The 23,460-nt window shown below is 56.8% G+C and overlaps 1 protein-coding gene across 1 annotated transcript; it reads left to right on the forward strand.

Annotated features, from left to right (window-relative positions):
• Window positions 1-9,425: 9,425 nt before the first annotated feature.
• On the forward strand, window positions 9,426-13,433 carry RTL1 (retrotransposon Gag like 1). The gene has a single exon (XM_060001122.1). It carries the CDS (start codon window positions 9,426-9,428, stop codon window positions 13,431-13,433), a length of 4,008 nt encoding a protein of 1,335 aa, XP_059857105.1.
• Window positions 13,434-23,460: the final 10,027 nt, after the last annotated feature.

Raw genomic sequence — 23,460 nt, forward strand, 5'->3', positions numbered from 1 at the left:
AAAGGGCTCGAGTTAGTTCCCTCCTGAGGACTCGACACGTTTACAAATTGTTCAAATGTACAAATCAGGGATTAAAAAATATCATTTTTCAGACCTTTCTATTCGATCCTGGGCCAGGCATCTACTCCCTTCCTGGAGAAAGCCGCCATCTCACCTCTCCGCCACCTGGGAGGGGGGAAGAGAAAATGCCCACCAGGTCCCCTGGCAGAGGCGCTGCCCCGGGCCTCACCTGCTGCCGGCGGCCCTACTCTACTGTGTGCTGAGGGGGAGGGGTGAAGCAAGGAGCAGCCAGTGCAGACTGACATCAGGGGCAGAGCAAAACACTACAGGGGTCCAGCAAGAACAGGGGGCTTGCCGAGAGCTGAGGTGTCACAGAGCAAAGGCAGGACATAAGCGCCGCCAGTGTGGACCTTAGCTGGGTTGACATGCGGGCCCTGAGACCGACGAGATGTGCGGCCTGGGTCAGTCCCAGTTACAGAAGTGAGATCGCCCCATAGGCTCTGAGGTTTGTCTCTGGGCCTCAGGCTCCTCTTCTGCAAAATGGGGATAATAACTAACACCTTGACAGGGTATTCTGAGGATTAAAGGAATGAAAACAGTGCCTGGCACATAGTAAGTACTCAAGAAATATCACGGAGGGACCCCAGCGTAGCGATGGGGGGACTGTATCACATGACGTGATACAGTCCCATGAAAAGAGCAGGACAGAGGCTGTGAGTGGACTGTGGTTGCTACTGAGGAGAGTGCATGCACCTCCCAAACCTAGGCTTTCGTACTTAAAGAAACCCATTTATCCAATAACTTTCTAGAAAGAAGCGAAGTTCCAGTTGACGGGACAGGAGCAGAGCCACTGATCGCTTGCATCAAAGGTAAGACTTGGGGTGGGGACCTCATGCTGACCTCCCCCTGGGGGGCCTGGGCAATGAACGGGGCCTGGGCCAGCGCTCAGGAAGAGAGGTTAAAGGGTTTGCTTGCCTGCAAGAAAAAACCATGACATGGAGGACTCAATAGCTCTGCTCAAATACTTGAGCGGCTATAATTAGCAGGTCCTGGGCCAGCTGTCCTGTCCCTCTGCCCACGACCAAATCAGCCCAAATGAGTCGGGGATGACCGCGTGAGTGAGATTTTCGAGGAGACGGAGGGGAGACACCGAGGTCCCCATTCCTTTGGTCTGGGCTCCTGTCGGGCCATGAAACGCAAGTGACCCCTCCAGTCCTCAGGGGCGCCAAATGGCCACTGCCCACTGCACCCAGGGCATCGGCTCCTGCCCCTCAGGCCACCAGTGCAGGGAAGAAAGCCTAAGCCTGGCTTTGAACACTGCCTCTGCCTCTTCCTTCCTGATCCGAGCTCTCTGAATCCCAGTTAAAGCTGTGAGACCAGAACACGCCCACCCGATAAGGAACAAAGTCAGTATTAGGGGCCCCGTGCCCAGGGTCGTGCCTGACACAGAGCAGACACTCGGGAAACACCCATTTTAATAAATGAGCGCTAATTACCCCCATCTGGAGGACACATGCCTCTGCGCCCTACACCGCCCCCCCGCCCCCCCTCCCTCAGTAGCTCCAGTCATGGGCGGCTTATTGCTGGGGCCGTTCAATGACCTGGATCCGATCGCCTTCGTCCCCGCTAATTACGGCTCCTGGACAAGCCATTCCACCCTCTGGACTCTGGTTCACGCGCTTGCGAGGCAGGGCGTCACCGCCTCTCAGGGTTAATGGGAAAATTAAAGTTGACACCATGCGTGAAAACACTGTCTGAGTCTGTCTGACCATTCCAATTATAGCGGGTGTTCTAAAAGTAATAATCATAAGCGTCCTAATGAAAATAACAGGCCCTGACTCGTTGGTAGCGTTTCACAGTTTACAAAGGGCTTGCTGTGCCCACCTCCCCCGGGAAGGCCGTGCTCCTTCCATTATGTAAATGGGGAGACTGAGGCCAGCCTCGGCCTCCCACTCCCGCCCAAGATGCCCTGCAGGCCCCCAGACCCCACAGCACACCAGGCACAGAGGGAGCCCACCAGAGATCCGGAAAAGTCCACCGAGACCCCTCCCAGCCCAGCTGTCAAACCTGGACCAACACTGAAAGACCACCCAGCCTGTGTTCCCAACTGTGGACCTAGTACGAGAGCCCCCAGTTTGTAAGAGTGGCTGGTGGAACTACCTTCCGCCTGCCAGGGTCACCCCTCGAGCCCCTCTCAGGACCCCAGAACTACAGGAGCCAAGTGAGAAGACCACAGCCCAAGCCTCCCTGCAGATGTGGGGAAACTGAGGGCCCAGGGGGAGAAGGGCAGGCTGCAAGTCAGCGTGGGCCCCAGGCTGGCAGCTGGTACGGGCTCCTTCCCCTGCCCACTTGCCTTGAAAGGCAAGAGCAGCCTCAGGACCAACTGATTGGCCCGGCCGATTGGGGCAGCCCAAAGAAGGAGGCCCCTCTCCCCGTGACCCTCTCCCGGCCCCGCCCGCAGGTGGCACTCTCCCCCTCCCCGGGTTATTCTGGGCAGAGGGATCCAGCTGCCCCCGGAGCTGTCAGTCAAGCGGTGGCAGGACAGGCACTCTGCATCGGAGGGAACACTGCTGGGTCAGGGGCACTGCCCTTCACCTCGACGGCCTGGGGAGGCGAGGGGCTGCAGGAGCCCTCTCCAGGAGACCTCCCCCTAGCCCAGGATGGAGGTGGAGGTGAAGCCCAGGGGGCAGCCCCAGCTTGCCATAACTCGCTGTCTTCCTGAGTCACCGTTTCTGCCTTCTAGTGTCCCCAGTTATGTCTGAGGCCCGGGGGGGCCTGACAGTCAAGGACCTCTGTCCAGGCCCCAGGGGAAGAAAGGGGAGTAACAGAGACTAGCTGTTCTGGGCCAAGGTGAGAAGGGTCTCCTATCTGTAAGGCCCAAGGGGTCTTTAGCACAAGTCAGGGAGTTGAGTGCCAAGGCAGGGTCTCGGAAGGGAGGGACCCCCAACTTGAGCTCTGCCAGGCCAGCAGCCCCTGAAGGTCCCATGGTCCACTGGGACCCGGGACCCAACCCCAGCTACTCTTGGGACCCTCAGGGAGCCACCGTCAGAAGCGCCACCACCCTTCTCCTCTGCTCCCAACTAGCAAGCTGAATGCAGAGAGGGACCACGCCACTGGTCCACACCAGGGGAGTCAAGAAGGACCCCCAGCCTCAGCCTGCTAAGGGCACAACTTGACCTTGCATTAGTTTAACAGAATAACTAACAACAGCCTGTGGCCCTCCCAGCGCCCCTGTGCGCCCACCGCATCGTGATGCCCCATTCCATCCATGCCACCAGCAAGACTGGGGCAGTGCAGGGCGCAGCACATGAAAGACACTCATTTCCAGACGACCGAGCCCCCAAGACCCGGCGGCTGTGTCCCTCGAACCCAACTGGTTCTGAGCACAGCCTTGAGGCGGTGCAAGGCAGAGAGGGGTCTTCACCTGACAACAGCCTGGTGCCCACCTGACGGCCTCGAAAGCCAGGGGGCTCCAGGTGTGACAGCCAGCGTCTGGGAGGCCGGAAAAGGGGAACACGAGAAGCCCTCCTTCCCCTTCCCCCCTCACCCCTCCTCTTTCTCGCTGTCCTACCTTCTCCCCAGCAGCTTGGGCCTCCGCCCCCCTCCCCTGTCCTAACCTCTCCCCTAATTCCTCCACCTCCGCCCCCCGCCCCAGGCTCAACCCCGCTCCTAAACATCCTCTCAGCTCCTCTTCCAAGCTCTATTTTTAAAATCAGATTTCCTTTACTGTGCAAGTGAGCTGACGGGGAGAGGTATTCGCTGAGGGATTGGCGCCCCCCCGGCTCCCCACACCCAACCCTTCATAGACGCACGTTGGCAGCCCTGACCCAATGGGCCACTTGCTCAGAGGCGAGCGAGGAGCTGACCTGACCGAGAAGGCTCCAGGCACTGAAGGTGGTGAGGCTGGGCTGTCTGTGTATGAGGGTCGGGAGGGCAAGAAAGAGGGTCCAACCCAAAGAACCCAAACCAGGTGCACTAAATCATACTGGATTTGGGAGGGGTTTTTTTTTTGTTTTTTTTTTTGGTAAGGTTAAGAATTTCCAAATCAGTAGACATTTCTGAAAGAAATTTTTGTGAGGTTTGAGACTTCAACCTGTATCCAGCTTCATCCGTAGGACTGAGAATGCTACTTCCAGAGAGCCCAGAGGAGAGGCAGGGGCAGCCCCTAGGCTGCATGGGGCTGCGGTGGGTGGGCCCGTGGAGGACAGGAGTCAGAAGGAAGCCCACAGTGGTTGTCCAAAGCGGTGCGTGGGTCTCCGACGACGCCCAAAGCCCTTGCAAAGGGGCAGACAGCTGAGCCCAGTGGAGCTTCAAGGGGGCACTCGCAGGAGTACAGGGAAACCCCCGCCCTGCCCCTCCAGGACCCCGAGCTCACCTCCGACACAGTATTGAACACAAGGGTGTGGTTCTCATCTCTTTGCTGGTGACGTTCTGCAAGGTTGCCTCCATTCCTTTATCTTGGAGATCTAGCGTAATGCCTGGTCCGGAAAAAAAGAATCAGGACATGCTGCATGAATTAATGAATCATAGGTAGAGAGATGAGTTTTAAAAAATAAAAGGACCTGGGACAATGAAATCAAGACGTGTTTGGGGGGCAAGAAGTAAGAAACCCAGTCTTTGAGGAGTGAAGGGTGAAAGGAATAAGAAACTGAAGCTAAGAATCGTAGATGGTGCAAAATGTTGGTTTTGTGCAAATTTAGGCTTTATACCCTAAGTAATAAAGAGCAACGTGAAGACTTTTCAGTATAACCAACACTTGGTCCAATTTGCATTTCATGCTCAGGCAATTGGATTGTATGTTATGGACATGCATGTGGAGGGTTTTAAACTGAGGAAACCATGATTAAATTTGGGAGCCATGCTAAGACAGGGAGACATTTTGTTAGTGATGAAAATTCATTAAAAAGATTTTAAGTGGGGGGTTTCATGAATAGATTTGGGGTTTGGGGGGAAGAAATCTGGACTTTATTTTGAGAAGTGACAGGATCAAACCTTTATAATCATGCTAAGGAGTCTGGATTCTTGCCAGTGGGTTTGAAGAAATGTGATGGGGAGATTTTTGCTTGTGGGAGGTAAGTCTGCAGAAAAACATCAAATATATTTTAAGGCGTTGGACTTTATATTACAGGCAATGAGGGAACATTGGAAAATTGTACAGAGAAAAGTGAGAGCCACACATTTAAGTATCATGCTAAAACATCTGGACTTTCCATGTTGAAGGGCGCCAAAGTCTGACTTTAAGAGCACACCAAGGAGATCTGATGGGTGCTGACAGTAAGGCTGAAAGACTTTGATCAGAGGAGTTACATGATCGACATTGGGAATAGGCACAGAAATGTGGAATTTATTTTGAGGCTCTGACATGATGAGATTTTTGCACGTGCCTAGGAATTTGATTTTAGGCAATAAAAAGTTCTAAGAGCGTGACATGCTGAGTTTTGTTGTATTAGATAAAGAGTATGCAGTGACATTACAAAATAAAATTCACATATGATGCTAAGATTTTGGATTTTTTTCCCATAATTCCACAATCAAGAGACACTGTGAGATTTTAAGTGCAGTGGCAAGATCAAACTTTATTGACCGTGGTAGAAAGCATGAATTTTATTTTAAGGGATGACAAGATCAAATTTTTATATCATGCTAATAAGTTTGGATTTAAGCCAATAAAGGGTTTCAAAGAATGACGGGGTGAGATGTGGGGATGTTTTTATAGACCAGTCCGAAGATAAATTACACGGTAAAATGCTGTATTTTACGACGAGTAGTTGGGACTTTATGTTACAGGCTATGAAGGAACCTTGAAAAGTTTTAACTGGGGAGTTACACGATCAAACGTACACATTTCAGCAGAGCTACGAGAGTGGATTTTTATGGTAAAGATAATATGATCAGATTTTTATAACATGCCAAGGAGACGTGATTTTATGTGAGAGTTGAAGGCATTCAAGCGTCTCATTCGGGGGAGGGATATGATCTCATTTTTGAACCCTCGTGCAGAGGCATTTGGATTTTAGCCAGTGAAGGGTCTTAAGGAGTGACTGATGAGAGTTTTGTCTCCAGGGGAATTAGCTGGTAAGATATATTTTATGCTAAGGTGTCTGGATTTGATGAACCAGATAATGAAGGCACATCGACAGCTCAGGGGAGGCACCCCTTGGTACAAGCGCACGCTGTCTGTACTTTATGCTGAGGGATTGGAGCATTTATGGCAAGTAATATAGAGGCAGGGCAGGACTTTACGCTTATACAGAGGTTATATGATGGAATTTGCACAGGATGCTGAGAAGTTTGGACACTATTTTGAGGAACGACGGGATCACTTTTTTGTGTCGGGCTAAGGAATCTGGATGTCAGCCATTAAAGAGATTTTAAGAAAAGTTTCTGTGTTTGATAAGAGCAGTGTGCAGAGAAATTGTATAGTAAAATGCGTATTTTCTGCTAAGGAGTTTAGATCCTATCTCACAGGTGACTAGAGACATTGTGAGATTTGAAGCAGAAGTTACAAGACCAAACTCACGCATCTGGCAAGGAAACGTGACCTTTCATGACATGGTCAAATTTTGATATGATGCCTAATTTAGAGGTTTGGAATGAAGCCAATAACAAGTTTAAGAAGTGACCTGGTGAGGTGTGGGGTTTTAGATCCATGAGTTTGCAGATAAATTACATGATAAAAATGTTTATTTTATGCTAAGTGATTGGAACTTCATATGATAGGCAATGAAAAGAAAGTTTTGTAAGCTTTAAATAGAGAAGTTATGGATAACTTTTATGCCTCTTGCTAGAAGTTTAAACGTTGATGTGAAAGAGTAGCAAAAGCAAGTTTTCACAACACGCCAAGGATATCAGATTGTAGGGTGAAGTCGAGGAAGCTGAAGGATTTAGTCAGGTGCCTCATCAAAGTTATAAATATGTTGAGAGTCTCGGCTTTTCGTTTATTTATTTATTTATTTATCTAGTTATTTATTTAAACTGAGCGCCAGGTCTTCGTTGTAGCACGCAGAATCTTTAGTTGGGGCGTGCGGAATCTTTCAGTTGTGACATGCGGGCCCCTAGCTGCAGCATATGCAGGATCCAGTTCCCTGACCAGCGATCAAACCCCGGGCCCCCTTGCATCGGGAGCGCAGAGTCTTAACCGTTGGACCGCCAGAGAAGTCCCAAGAGTGTAAACTTTATATTAAGAAGGGGATAATCTAGTTTTGAAATCATCTTGCTAAGGTGTTCAGATTTTAGCTAATTAAGGGTTTTAAGAGACATAACGGAGATTGTGTATTTTACATTGTAGCCAATTTCAATTTTTCAGTTGTAAATTTTAGCCAATAAAGGATTTGAAGGGTAGTAAGAGACCTACTGAGATTTTATATTTCAAATTTTAGTCAATTTAAAATTTTAGCCACTAAAGGGTTTTAAGGGTTGTAGGTGACATACTGAGATTTTATGCTCTAAATTTTAAATGTTAGCCGATTTAAATTTTTATTTTAAAATTCAAATTTTAGCCAATTTAAATTTTTAAATTTTAGCCACTAAAGTGTTTTAAGGGTTTTAAGAGACATACTGAGATTTTTATTTCCAATAGATGAGTCTGCAGATGAATTACTGTGTCAAATTTTGTATTTCAATTAGAGACTTGGAATTTTATAATAATACACAGTTAACAGGACTTTTATGAAGAGGAAACGAGTTAATTTATGCAATGTGCTATATACGTATTCTCATAACGGAGATGACGGTGATGGTGACGATTTCACCTAAAAAAATGTAATCTCTGCCTTGAGGGAACGACATGATCAGAATTTTCTATTATTCTAAGGCCTTAAATTTTAGCCAGAGAAAGATTTCGGTGAGTTTATGTGTCAGGAGTGTTTACGCTAACAGGTTTGGATTTAATATCGTAGACAGCAAATAAACAGCGAAAGGTTTTAATCAGAGGGACTGCAGGATCAAATTTAACTGTCATGCTAACAAGAATGTATTTAATTTTGAGAAACAGCAGATCAGAATTTCGTATCGTGTTGGAAAGTCTGGATTTTAGCCAATGAGGAGTTTTACACAAGGGAATGCATTTTTTTTCTAATAGATTGGCCCGGTGGCTGAAAAGAAAACTGGGAAGCAACAAAAAGTGTTAAATGCATAAAGAGCAGTAAGCGTAGAGCTAATTGATTGGAGAGCCAGAACTCCATCTGCTCTGCCCCAACACAGAAGGGTACAAGTAACCCCAACCAAATTCAGCCTTGGCCCGCTAAAACCACCCATGATCAGATTTTCAAAAATCCATCCTAAGTCACTCAGATGTCAAAGTTATCTGATGCCCTCCGCACACCCCAACCCCTTACTGAACATCCCAGCTCTACTAGATATACCCTGATGCTGGCGGGGAAACCAACCAGCAACAGAGAAGGGGCATCTGCTAGAGCAAAGAGATTGCAGGGGCATACGAAGATTTTTGCGCAAGCGGAATGGAGGCCAAATATTTGACGTTCCTGAGCCCCCACAGACAGCGAGGGCGATCTCGGGAGAGTGCAGGTTTTAGGAGGGGTGGGCAAATGATTTGCAGGTCTCCTCGACAGCTCAGAGCTAGGGAGAATGCTGCATTGGAAGCTGGTGAAAGACAGGAAATCAGCAAAAACTCCGAGTCAGAATCAAGTCACAAATGCACAAGTCTCTGGCACACAGTAGGTGTTTTATAAACACTTCTGGAGAAAAAAGAAAAGCCAGAATCCAGATCACTACTTCCGCCTGCCCCCGAGTTTGCTTCGAACCTGGGAGAGGAAAGAAGAGCTATTTTGGGCGTCTGAGCCAACCGACGGGATAGCAGCCAAGTGCCCATGTTCTCCTCTTGCCCTGGACTTGTTAAACAGTAGGCATCTCTGCTGGAGATCCGCACCTCAGAAGCGAGCAGGCCCAGCCTGCCAGGGGCGGCTTTGGACGGCACTGAGATGTGACCTCTGTGACTCTCTGGTGACCAAGGAAGGGAAGGGAGGCTGACCAGGCCTGTGTGCCAGGGTTGAGATGAAGCAGTTAACGCACCCTGCCAGGTGCCTGCCTGCCACGGCGGCCACTCCGGGCCCATCAACTCCACAGAATTTATGGGCTGTGAATTTCTTACAGCCATGGGGGAGTAGTCAGGCCAGACAGGCAGAGTAAGCCTGGGAGAGCAGGCGGGAAGGTCAGGGGTTTGCAGATTTTTCTCTCCATGGGATGCCCCAAGTTGGACCCAGGGAGGCTTTCCCCAGCTTCTCTCTGCTCTGCCAGGTTGGGCATCTGATTTGTCCTGGAGACCCTGACCTCGCGAGACCCTAAACCACTGCCTTTCCTCGCACCCCCTCCCCACCCCCAGGTTCTGACCTCCGCCATCCCAGGCACTGACCGGACGCGTCACAACCTTACCCGTCTTCAGAGAACACTCCTTCCCATCCGACGAAATGATAGAACCCTCTGAAGACTCATTTGAGACGATGATGGAGCGTAAGAATCCATCATCAAAACAAATGGAGTCCTCCGAGGGCTCATCCAACACCACCGTGGAGACACCAGGCAGCAGAGTGGCGGCGGCGGCAGCGGCGGCAGGGCTGGCCAGTGGCCCGGCCCGGGAAATGGGAGAGCTGCCCATTGATCTCCTCCAAGACATGGAGGAGCCATCCAGTGGCCCACATAGGGAAATAAAGGATCCACCCAATGACCTACTCCAAGACCTGGAGGAGTCACGCGATGGTTCACATCTGGAAGTGGGGGGTCCCTTTGGTGGGGCACCTGGCAGAATGGAAGAGGCATCAGTCAACCCACGGGGAGCCCAGGAAGAGCAAGACGACTACACTGACCTGGCTGGGTGGAAAGAGGCACGTCCCGAGGAGCCGGCGGACAGCGTGACCGCGGAAATCACGGGCATGGTGGGGTCCATCATCTCTCTGTACTTCCGCGTGCAGGACCTCAGAGAGCAGCAGAGGGTGGCGGAGGAGATCCTGACGAAGGGGATCAGCGCCGGCCAGCTGCCGGTCCCAGGCAAGTTCTCGGGCGATCGCAGAGAGTACCACGAGTTCATCGTGCTCTGCCAGCTGGTCCTACAGAGCTGCCCCAGAATGCTCTACAGCGACCGCCTGCGGGTGGGGTACGTCATCGGCCACCTCTCGGGCCTGGCCTTGGAGTGGGCCGAAGATCTGGTGCAGAGAGAAAGCCCCCTGATGGACGACTTCCCAGCCTTCCTGGAGGCCATGTCCGACACGTTCCAGTACCGTCAGGCCCTGCGGGTGGCGGAAGAGGCCATGTTCAGCCTCAGGCAGGGGGATCGCGCCGCCATCGAATACATCAACGAGTTCCAGGGCCTGGTGCCCACCCTGGGCTGGCCAGACGACGTCCTGCAGGCCCACCTGTGCCAGGGGCTCAAGGAGGAGATCAGGCACTATCTGTTCCGCATCCCTCAGCCGGATTCGCTGGACAGTCTGATCCTGCTGGTCCTGCAGATAGAAGAGAAGCTGGCAGAGAGAAGGGCGATGCTCCGGCTGCCCCCGGAGGCCCGCCCGCGGAACCTGACCTGGATCGACTCGCCCGCTCCGGAGAGGTGGGTGGTGAGCAGCTGGCTGCCCTGCGAGGCCCGCCCCGCCATCGACCGCGACCACCTGTTCCTGCTGCTCACGGTGAGGGTGAACCCCTACCACAGCGTGGCGGTTCAGGCCCTGGTCGACTCGGGGGCGGGCGGCAACTTCATGGATGAGAGGTTCGCCCAAGAGCACTACGTCGAGCTCTACGAGAAGCCCTGCCCGCGGTCGGTCCCGTCCGTGGACGGCTCGCTGGTCGGCCACGAGCCCGTCTGGCTCTACACCGAACCCCTGGTGTGCATTCACCAGAGCCACCACGAGTCCCTGCAATTCGACATCATCCCGTCCCCCAACTTCTCCGTGATACTAGGCATCGACTGGCTCCGAGTCCACGCCCCGGAGGTCGACTGGGTCAAAGGCCGCTGCACCTTCCACTCTCCCTACTGCCTGAAGAACTGCTTCCGCCCGCCCCCACCATGCATCGCTCTGGAACGACACGCCATAAGCTTGCTGCCCGGACTGCCGCCCCTGTACTCCGACCTGGCCGACGTGTTTAACCCGAAGGAAGCAGATGAGGAGACTTCCGACCAGCCAAGCTCAGACGGATCCGATGATCTTTCTGAATCAGAGCCCTCTGAGCTTCAGCAGGCTGGAGACAGTGATCACAGCGAGACCTATTACGAGTGTCCCTCCACCGCGCCGTGGGAACCTGTGGGAGCCGGGATGCAAGAAAGGGCCAGGCGGGAGGAATACTGGGACCCGCAGGACATGCTGAGCAGCACACACGACTACGTACAGATGATTCCAGAACTGTTCGACCAGTTACACGGAGCCACGTGGTTCACAAAGCTGGAGCTGCGCGGCACCGTCGTGGAGGAAAGCATGAACGTACGCCAAACGGAAGACGTGTGGAAAGCAGCGTTCGGTTTGGAGCTTCAAGAGATGACGAGCTACTGGCCCTTCCCGATCTGCGCAGACCCTATCATCCCTCAGGGCGTGATTCACTTTATCCTAAAGGACATGCTCGGTTTCTTTGTCCTCTCGTACGGGCAGCACGTCCTGGTCTACTCAATGAGCCAGGAGGAGCACCTCCACCACGTCCGCCAGGTGCTGACCCGCTTCCGCTACCACCACGTCTACTGCTCCCTGGACAGGAGCCAGTTCCACCGACACACCGCCGAGTTCCTGGGGTTCGTCATGACCCCCAAAGGGGTGAAACTCAACAAGAGCATCGTGAGCACCGTAACAGGGCACCCCACCCCTGGCTCTAAGAAGTCCCTGCGGAACCTCATCGAATTCGCCTTCCCGTACCGGCACTTTGTGGAGCGCTTCGCCGTCATCACGGAGCCCCTGGTGCAGCAGCTACTGAGCGACCGGCCCTTCTACTGGGGGCACGAGGAACAGGAGGCCTTCGAGCGCCTGAAGTGGGCTTTCCGCGAGGCGCCCCTCCTCCACCACCCCAAGCCCCAGAACCCCTTCTACTTGGAAACGGGCGTCACCAAGACGGCCCTGCATGCCTCCCTGATCCAAGTCGACGAGCAAACCGGCCAGCGAGTCTGCTGCGCTTTCTATTCTCGAAACATCTCCCCGATCGAGGTGGAGGCCTCGCCGGCGGAGATGAAGACCCTTCCAGTACGGGCTGCCTTCGTGGCGTGGTGCCGCTACCTGGAGAACACCGAGGAGCCTATCATGATCCTTCTCAACACAGAGGATCTGGCCTCTCTGAATAATGACAGGCTCACCGTACTTCTCCCCGGGCATTGGGTCTTCTTCTTCTCCCACTTCCACTTTGACGTCATGGAGCGGCCAGAACAAAAGGGTGGCCGGCCCCCGCCGCCCACGCGGAAACGCCTCCGGAGAAGAGCCTTCCAGCAGCGCGCTGCCGCTCGGCCAAGGATGCTCTTCACTACGGGAGGGTCCCCCAGGGCTCAGTCCCCAGAATCGGGGGACGAAGAGGAGAATGAAGACGCCCTTCGTCAGGACGAGCCGCACGGGCAGCACCTCCGGCAGGAGCTCCTGGCTCTGATACCAGCAGACCAAATACTCAACAGCCTCCTTGCCCACCTCAGCATGGCCCAGATCAGGGCAGTCATCCTGCACTTCTTCCGAGGCCTCCTGTTCTGGAAGAACCTCCTGGCCGTGGCCGCCCTCCTCGTGCTGCTGAGGTTCAGGACGCGCCTCGCCCTGCCACCCGCACCCACCTCGGACACGGCCCGGCCGCCGCCGCGGCGCTCTCTGTGCCTGCTGCTGGACTCGTCCCTCATCGCCCCCGCCGTCGCCCAGCTGTTCACCCAGATGCCCCCGCTCACGGGCGCCAACGCCATCCCGGCCGAGGCACCGGCCGAGCTGTTCCTGGGCCCTGGCCAGCGGCGGCGCGACGCCCTGCTTGGCCTGCGACTCACGCCCGAGTTCTGGCAGACGCTGTGCGAGCTCTTCGCCGTCAGAGTCGCCCCCCGCGAGGGGACCCACCCCCACCCGCGCCCAGACCGCTACCTGGAGCTGCACGTCGTGGACGATGAGGATGTCGTCTTGCGAGAAGCCCTGCAAGACGACCTGCAACGTTACCGTCAGTGTGGCCTGCATGACGGCCTGCAAGACACCTCGCAGGACGAGCAGGAGAGCGACGTGCAGGACAGCCTGAGCCCCGGTGCCCCGGGCGCCCGCGGGCCCCGCCAGCACCTCCCCGGCGACACCGGCGTCCGCCGCCTGCTCTGCATCCGCAGCGCCCGACGGGGGTCTGTCGCCATTAACCGGCAGCTGGTAGCCAGGGCCCTGACCCACTTCCTGACCGCCGTCTACGCCCAGTCTACATCCACCCTCGTCGGGGTGAGCCCCCCCGGGGAAGGAGCAACGCTGGAGGAGCTGCCCGGAGAAGAGCAGGACGCGGACCTCGACTGAAAACGCCTCCTCTCCTCCACCCCGCTGCCCCACAGACCCTCCCTCCAGCCTTCCCGTGCCTCAGCCGGCTTCGCTCGGACCCCGGCCCCCTTCCTGCCGCTCCTGACCCAAGGGGGAAACACTTGAGAAGGGCAAACAATCGACTCATCGACCAGCAACAGTATCCGTGCCAACAGGCTACCCAGTGGACCGTCCAAACGTCAGAGACCCAGAGTCGGCTCAGGGCTACCCAACTCCGTCTTAATTCTCCAGGTCCCAGGCCTGCAACTGGGCGTGAGATCAATGAGGGGAGAGAGCAGCGATGAGCGGGAGATGACCCCGTGACCCAAGGCCGGGTGAGGAACCAGCACAGCAGACGCAGCTAAGCAAGCACGTGCCAGGGACGCCCCCCCGGGGCGACGAGTGGCCACCTCGGGCCACCCTGGGACACTGACCTCGGCTGCTCCACTGACATCGTCTACCTCCACCAGCGGTGCCCCCGCACCCCCGGGCCCGGCCCCGACCTCCCACGCCTCGTGGGGTGCTGGGGGGCCTCCCCCGCCCCACCTCCCTGCCAAGCTGCACCCGCCCCCCGTCCGGTCCAGCGCCCTCGACACCGACTGTCTGACCCTGAGCTCTGGCTCTCACCTGGACGGTCCTGCCACAGAGGGGCCCGCCGTGCCAGTACTCACCGGACTCGCAGCCTCAGGCGTCCCTGCGACCGTCCGGGACACTGACGGGGTGACCTCGCCCGTGGGGGCTCCCTCCCCCACCCCAACACTGACAGCACAGGGGCCTGAGGCCCGAGACAAGGGGAGGGGCTCCAAGAGAGACTGAGAGAGGCCCGAGACAGCCAAGCAGCGGAGAACGCTCCTACCAGGCCGCCGCTCTCCGCCACGCGGAGGAGACCCTCCCCGCCTGCGCGCCTCACCGCTTCCCACCCCCAAAATAGAGTAGAGTTAAAAGATGATCTGACTCTGTGGCTTGTTCTGAAGGTGGAGGGTGGGGACGGGCGGGGTGGAGGGCGGGCAGGTGGAGTGGGGGAGGGGCGGGGGTGGGGCTCCCCTGGACCACGCCCACCAGGCCCCTGGCACGCAGGCTGGGGGGGTAGGGGGCTGGGGGGGTAGGGGGCCGGGGGGGTAGGGGGCCGGGGGGGGGGGGCGGGGGATGAGGGCAACACGGGGAGCTGCCTCTTCTGGAGGGTCCGGATCAGGGACCCCAGAAATCCAAGTCCCAATTCGTCCCACACTAGAAATGGGAGTGGGCGGGCTGTGCCCTGCCCCCCTAACTCGGAGGGTCTTTGAACCAAGGAACCTCGGCTTCAGCAATCCCCCACCACCACCCCTAGTGGAGAAGGCCAAGGTCCCACCGTCCTAAAAGTGGCAGAAAAGCTGTTCTGAGGGTGCACTGCCCTGGGAAGGCAGGGGGCGTCCCAGGGAGGGAGGACAGCAGTAACCGGGCAGTCAGGCACTCAGGGCTCACTCAGCCCACAGCCCAGCCCATGCTGACCGAGGGTCCCTCTGCCTGGCCTCAGGGCCCACCCAACCGGCAGCGGCCTTGGACCTCCCAGATCCGCCACCCCTCCACATGGGACCACTCCTTGCGGGGGACCTGGAACCTCCACTTGGGGAGGGGCTCCAACACAGATGTCCATGCACATGGGCCCTCACACACCATGGCATGGGCCTTAAGTCTGCCCTCTGGGGCACAGAATCTGCCCCTGACAGTGGCACCATGAGACCACCAAGCAGATCTCAGGTTCAAAGGTCAGGGGCTCTGCAGGGGCCTGACTCCCTACCCCCTCACAGGCCTGCCCCTCCCCACCCCTAAGGAAAGTCGTGTCCCTCACGGATCCCCCAGAGTTCCGTGTCCTCTCCGGCCCCACCCGGCGTTATGCCCGGTGCCCTCACTGGTCCCCAGGAGCGACCGACTGTCGCTCACCACCCACCCGTCTGTCTGAGGCATCTACCCCCGACGGCAGCACCGCGAGATCATGGTCAGGATCCCCAGGTTCAAAGCCGGGGGCTCGGCTACACCTCCGGGCTTCTCACCACCCCCCTGGCCCCCTGCTGACCGGCTGCACCCCCTCTCCCAGCCTCCTCTCCTCCGTCGCTCCGAGCCATCGGAGCTCCTGTCACAAAGGAAGTCACACTCGGAGTCCCTGCCCTCCACCGCCCCCCATGCGTGGACTTCTCAGGCAGCTTATTCAGGAGAAACTTGGGAAACCGAGGCCCAGAGAGGGCAGTTGACCTGATGCTGGCTGAGAAGGGGTCCAGAACAGAGCCGGGACTGGGGTCCTCCCCGGTGGCCTCCGCCCTCTCACTCTGGGCCCCTCCATCCCCGCCACGCCCTGCACACCTGCAGTCACGGACCCAGGAACGATGCCCACAAACAGCCACCATCCCCGAGGCCCCAGGAGCCACGGGCACGCTACCCGTCTGTCTGTCCACCCCCTGGCAGCAACCCCAAGAAGCCATGGGCAAGCCGCGTGGGTCGAGGTCAGGGGCTCACCTCCACGCACCCCAAGACCCCCTTAGCGGCCCTGACTCCAGCTTGCTGGGTGACCCTGGCTAGCAGCTGTCTGGTCTTCAGGGCTGTTCTCCTATCATCAAATGGGGGTGTGGTTAGAGGGGAGGGGAGCTTCAGGGGCAATGAGACACAATCTCCAAGGGCCTCTGATTCCTAAAATCCCCTCTGTTCCCAGATGACACTCCTGGGGGTTCCCGAATCCCTTGGCATGAGCTCCCCTGGAGCAGAGCCTTGGGGTTACGGTGGGGAGGCCACGCGCAGCACTGGCCCCTCGCCCAGCCCACCCGCGGGGGGTCCTACAGGCTGAACCTCCAGGGCAAACCTGCCTGGTAGGGGCTGCCCTGGGCGATGGGGTGGATGATGACCCCTCCCATCCCTGCAGCCCAGGACCTGCCAGGAGAGCCCCTCTTTCCAGCCAGGCCTGTGCAGGTGGAGGGGCAACGGGACGACCTCTCGGCTAAGGTCGAACAGAATTCGCCACCAAACAACCAGCCCTGCAGCAGAGGGTCCAGACGCCCAGTAAGGTGCACACGCTCACCCACGGTGACACGCCTGCACTCACACACACATAGAGCGTCCACGGTGACACGCCTGCACTCACACACACATAGAGCGTCCACGGTGACACGCCTGCACTCACACACACGGAGAGCGGTGGGGCTGCCGGCACAATAGCGCTGGCGCAGCAGTCGGGACACAGTGGACGGCGGGGTACTGGTCTAACTGGGTCCCCTGCCCCAGTCCAGCCAGAAGGGGCTTTATCCCCATTTACAGACAAGAGAGGCAGCTCCCAGGCCAAGGAGGACAAACTACTGACAGGGCAAAAAAACACTGGGTGATGGTGTCCCCACCTTCCTAGAAAAAGAGTTTAGAGAACACGATACAAACCTTTTTTCTCCTGAAAGCAAGAAAAAAGCCAGTACTGAATGAGATGCTGGGCTACGACATCATGCCACCACAACAAAGGTGGAAACTCAAGACAAAAGACAGGTGGCACAACCGCCTGTGCCCAGGTCGCCCCTCCCTCCCCAAGACCACCGCCACCCGGTGAGCTCTGACTGCATCCAGGGACACAGGGCAGCCCCGGATTCCCACCAGGTGAGGCTGCCAGCCTCTCTGCCACCCCCCTGCCCTTCCCAGCCCCCCCAGCCCACCCATGGCCAAGAGCTCCAGCCTCCAGGTCTGGTACACGTGGGCCTGTTTCTGGAAACATGTAACAATACGCAGTCCCCGGCAGCTGGTGGCTACTCACCACTCAGGTCCTGACATGCCCAGCCCTCCTGCAGGCAGCCGCACGTCCAGCCTCTGTCAGGCCCCCCGACACAGGGGCTTGAAATCCCCTCCCTGCCCACCAGGGCGGTGCCCGCCTGCGCCCAAAGTGAGCAAGAAGCCAGCATCACACAGAGCCCATCCCCACAGCCCGGCCCCCACTCCACCCAGCCACCAAGCAGCACATGCTGTCCACTCCTCAGAGCTCTGGTTTCTATCCAAGGTCCTGAGCGGGAGGAGGCCTTTCCTTGGCCAACATCGAGGCCTCTCGCGATGGGACCTCGATCCTCCCTATGCCAGCGCCACAGCTCGCTCCAACACACTGCACCTGACAGAGGCAACCATGACGCTCCCACCACCACCTGAAGGCCCCGCCTTTGCTCAGGCGGTGCCCTGGCCAGGAGGGCCTTCCTGACCTCAACAAGGACGTCCTGAAGCTGCCAGGTGGGGGAACGTGCAAAGCCGGGCGGAGGCGGGGAGGATGGCGGAAGGCCCTCCTGTCCTGGCTGGGGGCCTTGGCTGCCTCGTGGGCAAATGACTCTAGTCGCACAGGGGCTTGGTGTGGTCTCCTCCCGCCACGCGTGGGACCTGAGTTAGCGGGACAGCCAAGGTCAGCGGCCAGGGCCCAGGGGGACATGAGTCTAGCGCCCTTGGGCACCAAGCTCGGACGAGGAGAAGGGGGCACCTGCTGACAGCTTCCAGCCGAGAGACACGGGACCCAGGGTTAGGAACAGCTGGGGAGCCAGGGACGTCTCCAGATGGGCTTTAAGGAGAGAGTAGGAAGCAGCCGCCTGTGAGGGGCCTCAGCCTCCTGGTCATGAAAGAGTCCTGGGCAGAGGCTAAGGCCCCTCGAGGAGACCCTCCTCCAGGGGCAGTAAGAAGGGGCAGGCCTAGGAAAAAAGGGCACTGTCTCTCCGACGTCCACCTGTCTGTCCTAGGAGCTGGGTCCTCTCAGAGGGCTCCCTACAGGAGCACAGCCGCTGCCCCATCAGTGGGAGAAGCCCCAGGGCAGGCCCTGTCTCCACCTCTGGCCTGGGCCCACCCCTGGGGAGTGTCCCACCGGGGGCATAACCTTCCCCTCCAAGGAGGGGATCTCAGAGATGGCCCAGCCATAGGCCCTCCCCTCCAGGAACTCGAGGACTGCAGACCAGAAAGAAGACCACGCCAGGAAGAGGCTGGCGGGGCAGCAACGAGCTTGAGGACACGCCCCCGTGCAGCCAGGGGCTCAGGGATGGCTGGGGAATGGACTCCACAAAATACATGAACGAGTGAGGGACTTAGCATGACACATGGGGGAGGGGCTCGTTGAAGGTGGGCTCCATGTCACACACGAGTGGGTGAGGAACTCAATCTGACACATGAAAGAAGGGGCTCAGGGGGACACAGGTATGTTGCAGGCTCTCAGTGTAACGTACAGGCAGGGGAGGGACTGGTGTGACACATGAGCGAGGGAGTTTTGTGTGACACACAGATGGAACAGAGCTCTCCTGGCACGGGAGTGGAGAAGGGGCCTAGGTGACTCATACGTAGCAGGAAAGGCTCAGTGTCCAGTGTCATACCTGAGGCAGGAAAGGACTCGGTGTCACACATGAGCAGCAAATGGTCCGTGTGACTCAATAATAGGGAAAGGACTCAGTGTGACAATGAGTGGGGAGATTCAGTGTGACGTGTGGAGGAGGGGCTCCATGTGACAAATGGGCAGGGGAGGGGCTCAGTGTACACATGAAAGGGTTGCGGGGCACAAAGCGACACAGTGACTGGAGGAGCAATGTGACACAGCGCATTAAGGGTCTAGACGTGACACCTGAGTGGAGGAGGGGTTCTGTGTGACACATGCGTGCAGGAGGGGGGCTAAGTGACACCTGAGTGGAGGAAGGGGTCTGTGTGACACCTGAGTGGAGGAGGGGGTCCGTGTGACACCTGAGTGGTGGAGGGGGTCTGTGTGACACTGTTTGGAGGAGGAGTTCTATGTGACACTTGAGTACAGGAGGGGCTCTGTGTGACACATGAGTGGAGGAAGGGGTCTCTGTGACACATGAGTGGAGGAGGGGGCCTGTGTGACACCTGAGTGCAGGAGAATGTCTGTGGGACACATGAGTGCAGGAGGGAATCTGTGTGACACATGAGTGGAGGAGAGGGTCTGTGTCACATATGAGAGGAAGAGGGCGTCTTTGGGACACATGAGCGGAGGAGGGGGGTCTGTGTGAAACCTGAGGGGAGGAGGGGTTCTGTGTGACACATCAGTGGAGGAGGAGGTCTCTGTGACACCTGAGTGGAGGAGGGGGTCTGTGTCACACATGAGTGCAGGAGGGGGTCTGTTTGACACCTGAGTGGACATGGGGTCTGTGTGACAAATGAGTGGAGGAGGGGTTGCTTTGTGACACCTGAGTGGAGGACAGGGTCTCGGTGACACCTGAGAGGAAGTGGGGTTCTGTGTGACACCGGAGTGGAGGAGGGGGTTCTGTGTGACACCTGAATGGAGGAGGGGTTCTCGGTGACACCTGAGAGGAGGAGGGGGTCTGTGTGACAACTGAGTGGAGGAAGGGTTCTGGGTGACACCTTAGTGGAGGAGGGGGTCTGTGTGACACCTGAGAGGAAGTGGGGCTCTGTGTGACACATGAGTGGAGGAGGGGCTCTGTGTGACACATGAGTGCAGGACGGGTTTTGTGTGACACATGAGTACAGAAGTGGGTCAGTGTGACACATGACTGCATGAGGAGGTCTGTGTGACACCTGAGTGGAAGAGGGGTTCTGTGTGACACATGAGTGCAGGAGGGGGTCTGTGTGACACCTGAGTGAGGAGTGGTCTGTGTGACACCTGAGTGGAGGATGGGGTCCGTGTGACACATGAGTGGAGGAGGGGGTCTGCTGGACACCTAAGTGGAGGAGGGGGTCTTTATCACACCTGAGAGGAAGTGAGAGTCTGTGTGACACCTGAGTAGAGGAGGGGGTCTGTGTGACACATGTGTGGAGGAGGGGGTCTGTGTGACACATGAGTGGAGGAGGGGCTCTGTGTGACACGTGAGCGGAGGAGGGGGTGTGGGTGACACCTGAGTGGGGGAGGGGGTCTGTGTGACACCTGAGTGGAGGAGGGTGTCTGTGTGACACATGAGTGGAGGAGTGGGTCTCTGTGACACAAGTGTAGAAAGGGGTCTGTGTCATACCTGCCTGGAGGACGGGGTCTGTTTGAAACCTGAGTGGAGGACGGGGTCTGTGTGACACATGAGTATAGGAAGGGGTCTGCATGACACCTGAGTGGAGGAGGGGTTCTGCGTGACACATAAGAGGAGGAGGGGTTCTTTGTGATACCTACATGGAGGAGGGGGTTCTGTGTGACACCTGAGTGAAGGACGGGGTCTGCATGACACCTGAGTTGAGGAGGGGGAATGTGTGAAACCTGAGGGGAGAAGGGTGTTCTGTGTGACAAATGAGTGGAGTGGGTCTGTGTGACACCTGATAAAAGGAGGGGGTCTACGTGACACCTGAGAGGAGGAGGGGATATGGGTGACACCTGAGAGGAGGAGGGGTTCTGCATGACAGCTGAGTGGAGGAGGGGCTCTGTGTGACACATGAGTGCAGGACGGGTTTTGTGTGACACATGAGTACAGAAGTGGGTCAGTGTGACACATGACTGCATGAGGAGGTCTGTGTGACACCTGAGTGGAAGAGGGGTTCTGTGTGACACATGAGTGCAGGAGGGGGTCTGTGTGACACCTGAGTGAGGAGTGGTCTGTGTGACACCTGAGTGGAGGATGGGGTCTTTGCAACACATGAGTGGAGGAGGTGGTCTGTGTGACACATCAGGGGAGGACGGCGTCTGTTGGACACCTGAGTGGCGGAGGTGGTCTGCGTCACACCTGAGAAGAAGTTGGGGTCTGTGTGACACCTGAGACAAGGAGAGGGTCTGCGTGAGACCTGAGAGGAAGTGGGGGTCTGCGTGACACCTGAGAGTAGTAGGGGATCTGTGCGACACATGAGTGGAGGAGTGGGTCTGTGTGACACCTGAGTGGAAGAGGGGGTCTGTGTGACACACGAGTGTAGGTGGTGGTGTGTGTGGCATATGAGTGGAGGACGGCGTCTGTTGGACACCTGAGTGGAGGAGGGGGTCTGTGTCACACCTGAGAGGAAGTTGGGGTCTGCGTGACACGTGAGAGTAGTAGGGGGTCTGTGTGACACCTGAGTGGAAGACGGGGTCTGCGTGACACCTGAGAGGAGGAGGGGGTTCTGTGTTACACATGAGTGGAGGAGGGGGTCTGTGTGACACCTGAGTGGATGAGGGGGTCTGTGTGACACCTGAGTGGAGGAGGGGGTCTGCGTGACACCTGAGAGGAAGTGGGGGTCTGTGTGACACCTAGAGTAGTAGGGGGTCTGTGTGACACCTGAGTGGAGTACGGGATCTGCATGACACCTGAGAGGAGGACGGGGTCTGCGTGAAACCTGAGCGGAGGTTGGGGTCTGCGTGTTACATGAGTGGGGGAGGGGGTCTGTGTGACACCTGAGTGGAGGAGGGGGTCTGTGTGACATATCAGTGGAGGAGAGGGTCTGCGTGACACCTGATTGGAGGATGGGGTCTACGTGACACGTGAGTGGAGGAGGGGGTCTGTGTGACACATGAGTGCAGAAGGGGGTCTGTGTCACTGAGTTCAGGAGGGGGTCTGTGTGACGTCTGAGTGGAGGAGGGGGTCTGTGTGACATGAGTGCAGGAGGGGTCTGTGTGACGTCTGAGTGGAGGAGGGGGTCTGTGTGACACATGAGTGCACGAGGGGGTCTGTGTTACACATAAGTGCAGGAGGGAATCTGTGTAACACCTGAGGGAAGGAGGGGGTCTGTGTGACACATGAGTGCAGGAGGGTGTCTCTGTGACACCTGAGTGGAGGAATGGTCTGTGCGACACCTGAGTGCAGGAGCGGATGTGTGTGAGAAATGAGTGCAGAAGGGTGTATGTGTGACAAATGAGTGCAGGAGGGTGTGTGTGTGACACATGAGAGCAGGAGCGGGTCTGTGTGAGACCTGAGTAAGGGAGGGAATCTGTGTGACAAATGAGGGCAGGAAGGTGTCTGTGTGATACATGAGTGCAGGAGGGGGTCTATGTGACACCTGAGTGGAGAAGGGTGTCTGTGTGACATCTCAGTGGAGGAGTGGGTCTCGTGACACCTGATTGGAGGATGGGGTCTGCGTGACACCTGAGTGGAGGAGAGGGTCTGTGTGACACCTGAGTGCAGGAGGGAGTCTGTGTAACACCTGAGGGGAGGAGGGGGTCTGTTTGACACCTGAATGCAGCAGGGTGTCTGAGTGGCACCTGAGTGCAGAAGGTGGTCTGTGTACACATGAGTGGAGAAGGCGGTCTGTGTACACGTGAGTGAAGGAGCGGGTCTGTGTGGCACCTGACAGGAGGAGGGGGTTCTGTGACACATGTGTGGAGTAGGGGGACTGTGTGACACATGAGGGTAGGAAGCGGTCTGTGTGACACCAGAGTGTAGGAGGGCCTCTGTGTGACACCTGAGTGGAGAAGGGGGTCTGTGTAACACCTGAGTGCAGGAGGGGGTCTCTGTGACACCTGAGTGGAGGAGGGTGTCTGTGTGACACATGAGTGGAGGAGTGGGTCTCTGTGACACGAGTGTAGAAAGGGGTCTGTGTCATACCTGCCTGGAGAACGGGGTCTGTTTGAAACCTGAGTGGAGGTGGGGGTCTGTGTTACACCTGAGTGGAGGACGGGGTCTGTGTGACACATGAGTATAGGAAGGGGTCTGTGTCACACATGAGTGGAGGAGGGGGTCTGTGTGACACCTGAGTGCAGGTGAGGTTCAGTGTGACAACTGAGTGGAGAGAGGGTCTGTGTGACACCTGAGTGGAGGAAGGGGTCTGTGTGACACCTAAGTGAAGGAGAGGGTCTGTGTGACATCTGAGTGTAGGAGGGGGTCAGTGTGACACCTGAGTGGAAGAGGGGGTGTCTGTGACACCTGAGTGCAGGAGTGGGTCTGTGTGACACCTGAGTGAATTAGGGGGTCTGTGTGACACCTGAGGGGAGGTGGGGGTCTGTGTGACATCTGAGTGTAGGATGGGGTCTGTGTGACACCTGAGTGGAGGACTGGGTCTGTGTGACACATGAGTGGAGGAGGGGGTCTGTAAGACACCTGAGTGTAGGAGGGGGAGGTGTGACACCTGAGTGGAGGAGGGGGTCTGTAAGACACCTGAGTGTAGGAGGGGGATGTGTGACACATGAGTGGAGGAGGGTGTCTGTGTGACACCT

The sequence above is a fragment of the Delphinus delphis genome, chromosome 2, assembly GCF_949987515.2.
Source record: "Delphinus delphis chromosome 2, mDelDel1.2, whole genome shotgun sequence".
Classification (NCBI taxonomy): Eukaryota; Metazoa; Chordata; class Mammalia; order Artiodactyla; family Delphinidae; genus Delphinus; species Delphinus delphis.